Here is a 12,738-nt window from a genome sequence, read left to right as displayed (position 1 = left end):
AAGTCCATAATAATGGATAATAATAATAATGCATCAGTTTTATATAGCGCTTTATCATAGACACTCAAAGTCGCTTTACAGAATTAAGGCATTATTCTTTCACTCCACACTTAGTGGTGGTAAACTACTATTGTAGCCACAGCTGCCCTGGGGCAGACTGACGGAAGCGAGGCTGCCATAGTGTGCCATCGGCCCCTCCGACCACCACCAACACTCACTCACACACTACATTCATACTAGGCAATGTAGGTGAAGTGCCTTGCCCAAGGACACAATGACAGATACCAGTGAGGCACCTGGAATTCTCAGTGGTCTCCCATCCAACTACTAACCAGGCCCAGACGTGCTTAGCTTCCGAGATCTAATGGGATCGGGCAATGACAGGCTGGTGTGGCACACACTCGGCGTGTGTGCAAGCTTTAAAAAAAGTTTCAGGTCAAACAAACACTACGTCAGGGCGACATGCGCTCCACAGACAGACGGTCCTTGCTTTAATATATGTATGTACTTTTTTACTTTTTCTCAAGTAAGGGAGCAACTTCAATACATTCAAGTATCTATGCTTTCACTTGAGTACTGTAGACTAGGACTTTTTCCACCTCTGCTGATGTGTAGCTGTGTGTTTGTGTTTCAGAAAAGTAAACTGATGTTTAAACGTCTGGACGCCTCCGCCCTCCCTGAGGACATCCTGTCCGATCAGCCGCTGCCTCTGATGGCGCACAGCGCAGGCTCCGCCCTGTGAGTCTGTCCTCTGCTGGTCAGTGCTCTGTGCTCGTAGTTCTAATATAATTGTGTGTTTGCTCTGCTTCAGGACCAGAGGAGGCTTTGTGGCCCTGAGCCCCATCTCGCCCCAGGAGCTGTTTCTGCAGCCAATCAGTGCAGAGCTTGATGGCGCCCAGCAGCAGGTCCGTTCTGTTGTGAAACAAATAGAGTTTAATCCAGTCTTTTTCAACCTTGGGGTCGTGACACCATGTGGGGTCGCCCGGAACTCTAATTGGGTCATCTGAAATGTTTAGTAATTGATAAAAACTGTGTTCTATACTTTCACTTCCTCAAATATCCATCCATCCATTTTCAGACCCACTTATTCCTGTTTGTCAGGGTCGCGGGGGTCTGCCGGTGCCAGTCTCCGGCTCTCATTGGGCGCTGGGCGGGGGTACACCCTGGACAGGGTTCCTCAAATATAAATCTAGTAAAAATTATTATTGTAAATGAAAACACCATCACGTAATCTCAAGCAACTGTATTCAGTATAATAATTAAATAATTAAATAACAATAAAAACTAGAATTATATTTTTGTAATTATTATTTTTTAATATATAGCTATATATAAACTTTTCCCACTACTTGTCAGTGAATCTTCACACCCATACAGGTGGGAGGGGTTAGAAGGGTTAGAGTTAGGATATAATAGAATTTTATTTAAACAGGGGCGATACAATTTTACATAGTAACAATACTGTGAATGTAACTGATGTTTCGTAAAGAGTTTATAGTTATTAGAGTTATAGATATTATAATTAATGCACTAAAATATAAATGTAAAGATGCCTAAACAACATCGTAAACAAAGCATATACAATCATCACAATAGGCCTTTAAATGACAACATATATACGGTATACCAAAATACTTACTAAAGAGACACAACATGCGATCATTAGTAAAGCACTTTGGTTTTTTAGCACTGTATAATTGAGTTAGTAAAATTGTATTTGAAATTCAGTAATTGAGAAAATATTTGTAATTGACTTTCAGGGGAAAAATGACGCTTTCCGTAATCGTAATGGAATCATAATTGAACATGGATAATTGTAAATGTAATTGTAGCTGAAAATTGTAATTCACCCCAACCCTGGTTAGGGGTAACAAAGGGTAAGGGGTTATGGTTAGGGGTTAATTCAAATCAATTCAACTTTATTTATATAGCACAAATTATAACAAAGTCATCTCAGTGCGCTGAACAAAATATAGAGTCCATAGTAAGAAAGAAAGAACCTAACAAGATCCACATGAACAAGCATTTAGCGACAGTGGGAAAAAAAAACTCCCTCTTTTTTTTATAGAAAGATATGGTTCAGAGGTGGCAGCCATCCGCTTAGGGTTAGGGTTTTTTCTTTATTTATTTATCTATTTTTATTTTTTTGTATTTTTTATTAAGGATCCCCAGTAGCTGGTACCGTAGTAACCAGCTAATCTTCCTGGGGTCCACAGAGATGACAATAAAATACAAATACAATCACATCAACTGATATTTCAATTACAAATATAATCAATGCCTCAAGCAGCGTCGTAGGGTCCGAAGAAGTGGCCGAGGTCAGTAACCCAATGTCACGTATCCCAATGTTGGGGATTAGGGTTTGGTCTGAACGAATTTGGTGCAAATTGGAAAAACAGCTGAGATATTGCATTGAAAATGCTTTAGCATTAGCCTCGCAATAGCATTAACCAAGAAATAGCAGCAGAAGAGATATTGCATTGTGATAACATTAGCATTAGCCTAGCATTAACAATAACTTGGTGTTAGCATTAACCTAGCAATAACATTAGTCTAGCATTAGCATTGGGCTAACACTAGTATTAGCCTAGCTTTAGCAATAACCTAGCATAAGAATTAGCTGGTAATAGCTTAGAATTAGCATAAACTTAGCATTAACATTAATCTAGCATTTGCATTAACCTAGAATTAACCTTCGGCTAACATTAGCATCAGCCAAGCCTTAGCAGTAACCTGGCATTAGCATTAGCCTAGCAGTAGCATTAACCTAGTATTAGCATTAACCTAGCAATAGCAATGATAATGCAGTAGAACAGGAAAAACCAGTAAGAAGGCCTGTTTACACAGTAGTATTGGTTAAAACCAGTATAAAGTTAAAAATCAATCTCAGCGAATTTGTTGCAAATCCATCAAAAACAGCCAAGATTTAGCGTTTTTAATGTGATGGCGAGGAAAATGGCGCTAGTCGAGAACGCAAGGCATGTTGGGAAATGTTTCCGAGCAGTCATGAATAGACTCGGGCATTTGTCATTTGTGTGAAATATGAAGCAGATCGAACTTTGTCAGAGTTATTGGGATTTTAAAATTCACTACAAGTACCTAAGAAACGGAGCGCTGCTCCCCAATAACATATCACCATGTTATTGTCCTTCATATTTCTTGGTCGGGATGTAACTGAAACTGAATTTCCCCTCAGGGACTATAAAGTATAATCAATCAATCAATCAATCAATCAATCAATCAATCAATCAATCAATCAATCAATCAATCAATCAATCAATCAATCACAAGTAACTCAGTTAAGCTGTAACCATGGCAACTGACACAGACCATTATGACTTAGAAAGAGTTTCACAGTGCATCAATATCAGGATCAGAGTCTGAAAATAGCAAAGGATTTTTCAGTGACATTATAGGCCCCTCCCTCTGAACATCTTATTAGGTTCATTCGACACTATTTTGATGTTAACACGACATATATAGTCTTTCCGCGAGAGCTGTTAGCATCAGACGACACTATAAGTGGCGCCATCTGAGAACGCGCGGCATGATGGGTAATTTTCACATTGAGTCTTGTTTAGGGATGGACAACCATCATGTTAGTGTTGTGGTGGTCAAGACCGGTCTTGGTCTCGAGACCAAATTTTAAAGGTCTTGGTCTCGTCTCGGACTCTGAAGCATTTTGACTCAGTCTTGTCTCGGACTCGGGATTTTCCGTCAAGACCGTTCGAGACCAGCACTAATTCCTGCTATTTTTAAACTTTTTTATAATGTGATAATAACACGGAGAAGAACAGGATAAAACAATCCTTCATTCATTATTTAATCCACCCCGTATAATGACCACAACCTTCCTTAATGTGACTGAGTGACGTGTGTGACACTCATACGTGTGTGTGGCTACGGTGTCAGTTTGGACCGCGGAGCGCAAGGTAGATATGAACTAATCACTGGTAAAAATCCCAGTAAAACTCCAGAAAACAATCATCAGTAATAAATATTATCTCCCTGGTAAAGACAGTAGCTCTAACAACTGGTAAAATGATAAACTGATGATATTACAGCCTGTGAAGGCTGGATAGGGGACGCACTTACTCTGCTTCTGGGTCCTAGTGCCAGCCGACCGGTGAAGCCTGTTCCGTTTACCGTGTTTACTGAGGTCTGTGTGTGTTAAATAAGTCTGTGTGTGTTTAATAAGTCTGTGTGTGTTTAATAAGTCTGTGTGTGTTTAATAAGTCTGTGTGTGTTTACTGAGGTCTGTGTGTGTTTATTAAGTCCGTGTGTGTCCGTGTGAAAGTCTGCATGTTTATGCCTCTGTCCATCCACTCTTTTCATTATATCCATGTCTTTTAAGGCTTTTATTACATAATGTTGGCTGTAGTCCGGGCCGCCGCCATTTTGGTTTATGTCGTCACCAGCGCGTCATCGCCGCAGAGTTGCACTAGCACAGAATGAGTCAAATAACTGTAAAGAGGTCTTATATTAGTCTATTATCTTTTTAAAGTGGTGTTTTTTGTGTCTTTAGACTCCAATTACATTTATGTATATAATATGTTCCCTACAATATAAACAGGTTCACAATATAATTATTTTTTATAGTTTCTGTTTCCACTGTATCCAGAATAATAATAATAATTCTCAACAAGAACTATTGATTAATTTGTCACATGACTGTTCCAGTGTTTGAGTTTGTTTTATTTAGTTTCACATCTACCTGTAGATCTATGTTTTTTACACTGCTGACAACTTGCTTGTAGTTTTATTTCAGAAAGTTTCACTTGTACAGTTACAGTTGGAAACCTTTGTTAATTGAATATCCTAGTTATATTACAGCAACCAAATTAAACTATATCAACTAAGTGAATTAATAAAAATAACCTGTGTAAAGGCTTTTTCAAACTAAAAAAATATCTTGTGAAATCTGTGACCTGTTGACCTGCACAACTCAAAGAATCAGAATCAAGAATCATTATTTCTTGGCAGAAATGCTTTTAAACACTTGCTGTACATTCATCAGACATAAAAATCTTGTTTTCAAATATGTAGAATAATTGTGAATTTATCAGTAGCAGTAGTAGTTTTAATATTTTAGTTAATTTTTTCCAGGCACCTTTTTTATCTGTCAAATGTATTTAAAATAAACTAAAATTAAAGAGAGATGTTATTTAACTGTTGAACCTTGCCATAATTCTATTTATTTATATATTTTTTTAAATTGAAAAAAAATGTTTATGGTCTTGGTCTTGGTCTCGGCTTGTCTCGGTCTTGGTCTTGACTCGGTCTCGGCGCCCGAAAGTCTTGGTCTTGTCTTGGTCTCGGTGCATTCTGGTCTTGGATAGTGTGGTCTTGAACACAACACTACATCATGTGTATCAAATATGCAGTTTGAACTTTAGTTATATGCATTTTTTCTATTAAGGTGCGCTATAGTTGCTAACAGTGAACATGACCGTAAATGGCACCAGTCAAAAACACAAGGCATGATGGGAAATGTTTTAAGGCATTCATGATTAGGTTTGGGCAAATATTAATTGTGTGAAATTTGAAGCTGATCAAAATTTGTGTCAGAGTTATTTTTAAAGAGATTTTTATTAAATGTGGTGTGCTAACGAAATTTAACATTGCAGCTTTCTGGTGGCGCCACGACCAAACCGCTAGAGATACGCAAAGTCCTTTGATGACTTTTAATCTTCAGTGTTCAGTGTTCTGAACAAGTTTGAAGCAAATCGGATTAAGCCCCTCAGATTAGTTCGCGCAAATGCGTTTCCAGGGTGAAACGCCATTTTTGACCTTTGACCCAAGATGGCTGACATCCTGTCTGGTTTTGGGCGTGGTCATAATGTAACTTTTTGCTCATCCTGGGGTCAATAATATATGTGGCGAATTTTGTACGTATCGGTCAAACCTGCCGGTCGTGCGGTTCCATCTAATTTTTTGCGTCTATATTATGAGGTTAAGGTAACAAACGACACTTAAAGAGTAACTAACCCCTGCTTTCTCATGACTCGCCACTAGGAGGGAAATTAAAAAATTGTCTTGATTATGGGCGGGGCTCCTGGATTAGTCTATACTATCAAATATCCAATGAAAAATCTATGCTATGCTAACTAGCTACTTACTCATTATACTGTACCTCTCTATTCACTCTTCTCTCAATCCAACCTCCTCACCACAGGTGGTAATTTTTATAAAAGGGGTGGAGCTAATATTGTTTTTTTGTGAAGCAACATGGTTTTAAAACATCACATGATCTTGTTCTCAGCAAATACAAACAATCTATTGTAATAGCCTGGCTTCAACCCATAGAGGGCAGTCACTCAGACATTTTACAACTAAATATGACAAATTGAAATACTTTGACTAAAATCTTGAGATTTGGACCAGGATCCATTATCAGCACTACTTAATACCCAAAAACATTTGTATTCAGCAGGTTTTGGGGTTTAGTTACACTTTAATGATAGGCTTCATAACACCTTATTCATGCTAATGACTGGTGTTATGTCATAATAATGACAGCGTAATGTCAGCCAAACTTCAAGGAAAGTGTTTATGTAATTTTTACAAAAAAAGTCTCTGGGGTTGTCAGAAATGTGTGATATAAAATGGGGTCAACGTTAGGCCTGGGCAATATATGGAGTGTCAAGATATATCACAATTTCTGTTTTGGCAATATAGGAAATTACACCTATATCAATAAATGTTAATAAATGAGCCTGTGTGGCTTTTGGCATCAGCAAAATTAACCCAGACTTCCTGGTCAGATTTTATTGCACTGGTTTGATATCACAAGCTTCTGACAACCTAGAATTAACTAATTCTAGAATTATTTTTTGATCAGGTTTGTGATATTGTGTTGAGCCTGGATTAATGCACAAAGTGACTACTGTAGATGCACGAGCTCAGATATTTTTGTACTGTATTTTATTTGGACTAGATTCACATTTGAGAAGGTGGCGTTTTGATGTATTTTTGTTTTTTATGACGACCCCATTTGAAGGTTGAAAAATACAGCTTCATTCAAAGATTTATGTGGTATCGCCATTTTGAGAAAAATATTGAGATATGAATTTGGGTCCATATCGCCCAGCCTTAGGTCACGACCCAGAAAAGGTTTGGAACCAGTGGTTTAGTCTGAGATGAACTTGTTTGTTGTGTTTGCACACACTAGGCAGCAGACGTTGTAGAACATTCAGCCTCCGCCGTCGAAGACGAGGACGAGAAAAGCCCCGAGCGTTTGTATCGACCACGTCACAAGAGCTACAAAGCAGCCGGTAACGCAAACACTCGTCTCTCTGCACCACACATGACTCTCAACCCCTTTGTCTCCTTTGATCAGTGGCTCGTTCTGAACGACTGAGTGAGCGCGGTCGATCCAAAGAGCAACGCAACCTTTTGTCGCCCGACGCTTCTCGATGCAACTCAGAGGAAAGACGTCAACATGAGTCTCAGTCCTTCAGCCTGGAGAGAGCTCAGATTAAACAGGTCTGTCACACACGGTTACTAGATTCTAGATGCTGCACAGCAATGCTCGGGGCCAGGCCATTTTAGCTGTTTCCATTACCCTTAGAAATATGTTTTTTATTAGTGGAGTACATATATATATATATATACTGTATGTATATACAGTATATATATATATATACTGTATGTATACTGTGTATACCAAGCATGAATATTACCAGAGGTTTATTCCATAAAGCTGGTTATGTTCAAACTCTGAGTATGTTCAGGCTCAAATGAGGGAAACTCTGAGTATCTCATTCTAAACGCGATGTATGTTCTTCTCTGAGTATGTTACCATGGCAACATTGTCCGTGAACTAAACCTGGTCGCTGACAGGTTTTATCAAAGAAACCCTGGGTTTCTACCTGGCTCCGCCCACCTGAACACCGTTTCTGAACATTTTAATGAACCTTAACACTTTTCTCTGAAATACATTAGTAACATCAAACACCACAGACGTGTTCACATCATTACTAATGTTGTGTTGATTTAACATTTTTTTATTTTTTTTTTGTGATAACGGTAGTTTTCTTTCTAACATTGTAGATGTAGATCATTTAGTGACAGACGCTGAGAGGTTGATCTGCATTAAAACATTTACTGACGTCTGTAGTAAAAACCTGTGGATAATATAAAGGAGGAGATGATCATTTAAATAAATCCCCTTTTAAGGCTCGATTATTGTTTTATATTGTTATACAGTTAAATCTGTAAATCACACATCTATGAAGTTATGATGGCGTAGTGAATTGTGATGCTGCTCTTGGAAGTGATGGGTTACGGGTTCCCGTCCCACTTCAGTGTTTCTTTATGACATATTTTTTGGACGTTGAGATGACTCTGGCGACAATATTACATTAAAAATCAATATAATTGATTAGATATGAAGCAGCATTTACTGTCTTTATATCCAGTGTAACAGGAGGACTCTCTATGCAGACATCCTATGCTGCTGACACGTCTCCTCAGACACATTTTATTCATATTACTCACCGCTTGTCACGTCACTGAAGCAATAAAGTGATGAAGCGACCAAAAAGTGTGACTAATTACGGGTGATTTAAGCCACTATAATCACTGAAGACTGAACACACCTTTAGAACAGGCTCATATTCCTCAAACACCGGCTTATTTCACCCATTACGGTGAATAAATCACTCTATTCCGGGTGGTTGCCATGGCAGCTCGAATAATCTCTGATCCATTGATGATGGCTTTTTATCACACGTGTGCACGTAAGTAACCCAAGGTTTACATACTCAGGGTTTATTAACCCACTTCATACCAGCTGTAATGGAATCAGATAAACAGAGTTTCCCATCGCGGGGTTTGTTGACCCAGAGTTTATGGATAGACTCAGAGTTTGTTAACCCTCCTTTATGGAACACCCCTCAGCCACTCACAAAACGACAACAAAAACACACAAAATAAGAGACAAATATACTAAAAAATAAAACTAAGAACAAACAACAAAAAAATACACCAAATTACACCAAACACACACGCACTAAGAGAGAAAAATACATAAGATCACAACAAAATACACAAAAAACTGTGAAACCTGCAAAACGACATAAACCACCAAACGTCACTAAAAACACACACAAAAGGACAACAAAACACACAATAAGAGAAAATATACTGAATAATAAAAAGAACAGACAAACAACAGCAAAATACACAAAAACACACAATGTTAATAGTAATGATCAGTCTTGGTCCCACATTAGGAGGAACATTACCATAAATTATAAAAAACTACAGAAATAAATTAATTCAAGAAGAACTATGGGTTAATTCACTTATTTACAAAATAAGATTCTTTAAAATGTCATCACTCATTTATTCTATCATTATGTTCTAAAGCAGTGGTTCTCAAACGAGTTTGACTCAAGTACCATTTTTTTTAATTTCTAAATCCAAGTCTCCCTTTGCTGATAGAAAACTATTTAAAACAACTGTAGATCATAATGAAGGAATTAATTAGTGATAAAGCACATTTTACATAATCTCATTTTGGAAAGTAAGTGAAAAAAAACATTACTTATTTAGTGCAGTGGTAACAAACCTTTTTTCATTGTGACCCCATTTTGATAAAGAATTTCTGGCCCCAAAGACATTTTTTTTTCTAGAAATAGTTTTTGATCATGTTTGAGCTCAGATATTTTTATAACTACATTTTGGTTGAACTAGATTTATATTTTACAATGAAAATATAGAAAAGCAGTTGTTTAAGACTGTGTTGTTTTCTTAAAAATTTAAAACATAAAAAAAAAATCTTTTAAAATTTTTCAGAAATTTCTGGCGACCCCACATGGTTCCTGACTCCAAGGTTGAAAAACACTGATTGAATGGCTCCTGAATAGATTGATTTTTGTTCATTTTCCATTCAATCTCTCTCAAGTACCCCTTGTATTGCCATCGCGTACCCCTAGGGGTACACGTACCCCCATTTGAGATTCACTGGTCTATAGATGTTTTTTTTTACAGAATTCTGAGCAAAATGTAGTAGTGGACAGAAGTGGGTACTTGGATTCAAAAGTAAGAGAAACCGCTGAGTTAAAAACGTTTGAGAACCACTGAGGTGCTAGCCGCTACATGTTTAGCATTGAGGTGCTAGCTGCTACATGTTTAGCATTGAGGTGCTAGCTGCTATATGTTTAACATTGAGGTGTTAGCTGCTATATGTTTAGCATTGAGGTGCTAGCTGCTACATGTTTAGCATTGAGGTGCTAGCTGCTACATGTTTATATTGAGGTGCTAGTCACTACATGTTTAGCTTTGAGGTGCGAGCTGCTACATGTTTCACATTGAAGTGCGAGCTGCTACGTTTTGCATTAAGATGCTAGCTGCTACATGTTTAGCATTGAGGTGCTAGTTGCTACATGTTTTGCATTAAGATGCTAGCTGCTACATGTTTAGCATTAAGGTGCTAGTCGCTACATGTTTAGCATTGAGGTGCTAGCTGCTACATGTTTAGCATTGAGGTGCTAGTCGCTACATGTTCAGCATTGAGGTGCTAGCTGCTACATGTTTAGCATTAAGGTGCTGGTCGCTACATGTTTAGCATTGAGGTGCAAGCTGCTACATGTTTAGCATTGAGGTGCTTGTCGCTAAATGTTTAGCATTGAGGTGCTAGCTGCTACATGTTTAGCATTGAGGTGCTAGTTGCTACATGTTTAGCATTGAGGTGCTAGCTGCTACATGTTAAGCATTGAGGTGCTAGCAGCTACATATTCAGCATTGAGGTGCTAGCTGCTACATGTTTAGCATTGAGGTGCTAGCTGCTACATGTTTAGCATTAAGGTTCTAGTCGCTACATGTTTAGCATTGAGGTGTTTGCTGCTACATGTTTAGCATTGAGGTGCTAGTCGCTACATGTTTAGCATTGAGGTGCTAGCTGCTACGTATTTAGCATTGACATGCTAGTCGCTACATGTTTAGCATTGAGATGCGAGCTGCTAAATTTTTAGCATTAGGTGCTAGTTGCTATATGTTTAGCATTGAGGTGCTAGTTGCTATGTGTTTAGCATTGAGGTCCTAGCTGCTACATGTTAAGCATTGAGGTGCTAGCTGCGACATAGTTAGCATTGAGGTGCTAGCTGCTACATGTTCAGCATTAAGGTGCTAGCTGCTACATGTTTAGCATTAAGATGCTAGTCGCTACATGTTTAGCATTGAGGTGCTAGCTGCTACATTTTTAGCATTGAGATGTTAGTCGCTATATGAATAAGCAATTAACGGCATTATTTTTTTTAGTGCGCTATTTTTTTTCTGTAATAAATTATTCACAATTCTCGCATTAAAGTAACAGCCCAATATTCATAAAACGTGATCTCCATCTTTCTACCATTAACAGTAAATCCAGTGTTTGAAATGTTTAGCTAACCCTGCTGCTGCCGTTAGCCTTCGATGAAGCCTTTGGTTTGTTTTTCTGCAGGAGAACAGCTCAGAGAGTCCAGTACCCTCCACCTCTGAGTCCAGCACACCCAGTGGGCGCCGGCCTCCTTCGCAGACCCCGCCCCGCTCTCATCCACAGGTCTCCTACTCACCGCTCGTGTGCCACGCGCAGGAGGACGAGGACGACCGGGGTAGCCCAGAGACCGTGAGACGTGCACAGTGGGCGGTCCAGGAGGGTGTGGCCTGCGACGACGACCTTGAAGCATTTCCGCCTCGACGCTACCCGTCGGAGCCGTTCCTGGCCTCCCAGGACGACGAGCACAGCCCGGATCCCTCTGGCCCGATGGAGACGCTGACCTTTGAGGCGGCGGTGGCGTGCAGCCTGGGACGCTCCAACACCATCAGCACGGCCCGCCCCCGCTCCAGGTCCGGCTGGCAGGTCCCCAACGGACACTTCCGGAAACGCTTGGCACAAACTGCCTCCGTGCCCGGCTGTGACCCTCTGAGCGACATGGAGGAGGATGACCGGTGCTAGGGCCGCAGACCACGTGTTGAAGGATGGCGGGGGAACGCTACAGCTACTGTGACTGCTTTAGAACTCAAACACTTACTGGAACTGTAGATGCTGATTCACGCTGATCTCTGAAAGGGAATCAGGAAACTTTGAGGAAGGAACGCACAGGAAATACGACCAAAGCGCATTTACAACGCTAACCCCCGACAATCAACAGCATCCAATCAGCTTTCACCTCGCTCCGCTCAAATGTAATTTATTCAGAAAATACACAGGCTTTGTCGTCAGGGTTTCCTCACTGCATTTATCCCAGATAGTTAGCTTGATATCATCCAGCTGTGGCCAATGGTTCTAAGGATATACAGTATATAAATATATACATATAAGTCGCACTGGACTGTAAGATCAAAAATAAACATTTAATCTGGAAAGGCTAGTTATTCATGTACACAATAGCACTCAGAACAACAAGCTGAGTAGGTGTACGTTATGGTAACATTTGCATATTTTACTCCCTGCATTCTGTAATCTGCAGAATAGGATTTTTCTTTTTTGCGTTCAGTCTTTATTTATTTATCTTTAAGTTAATGTTTCAGTTCATTTCTTCACTTCTTCATTTTTACTCCTTGTTTCATGTCAGTCAGCATTAAATAACATCTTTTTAACATTAATAACGTCTTCAATTATCCACGTTCAATTACAACTTACAAATTATTATTACGGTGACCGGCATTTTTTCCAATTACTTTCCAATTAGAATTACAATTATTATTTTACCCCTGAAGGTCAATGAAGGCTTTACTCTCAGGAGTGGATTC

The 12,738-nt window shown here is 39.2% G+C and overlaps 1 protein-coding gene and 1 pseudogene across 1 annotated transcript in view; one reads left to right on the top strand and one right to left on the bottom strand.

Annotated features, from left to right (window-relative positions):
• Positions 1 to 12,575, top strand: part of LOC114479317 (voltage-dependent R-type calcium channel subunit alpha-1E-like) — a 127,970-nt gene extending 115,395 nt beyond the window's left edge. Inside the window, 5 exon segments of the mRNA XM_028472947.1 lie at positions 635 to 738; positions 812 to 905; positions 7,172 to 7,274; positions 7,340 to 7,485; positions 11,447 to 12,575. Coding sequence (XP_028328748.1) covers positions 635 to 738; positions 812 to 905; positions 7,172 to 7,274; positions 7,340 to 7,485; positions 11,447 to 11,941 — 942 coding nt within the window. The 3' untranslated portion in view covers positions 11,942 to 12,575.
• LOC114479893 (uncharacterized) lies at positions 286 to 402 on the bottom strand (annotated as a pseudogene).
• Positions 12,576 to 12,738: the final 163 nt, after the last annotated feature.

Source organism: Gouania willdenowi, chromosome 17, assembly GCF_900634775.1.
Source record: "Gouania willdenowi chromosome 17, fGouWil2.1, whole genome shotgun sequence".
Classification (NCBI taxonomy): Eukaryota; Metazoa; Chordata; class Actinopteri; order Blenniiformes; family Gobiesocidae; genus Gouania; species Gouania willdenowi.
The sequence above is the reverse complement of the archived record's forward strand: the minus strand, read 5'-3'. Positions and strand labels throughout refer to the sequence as shown.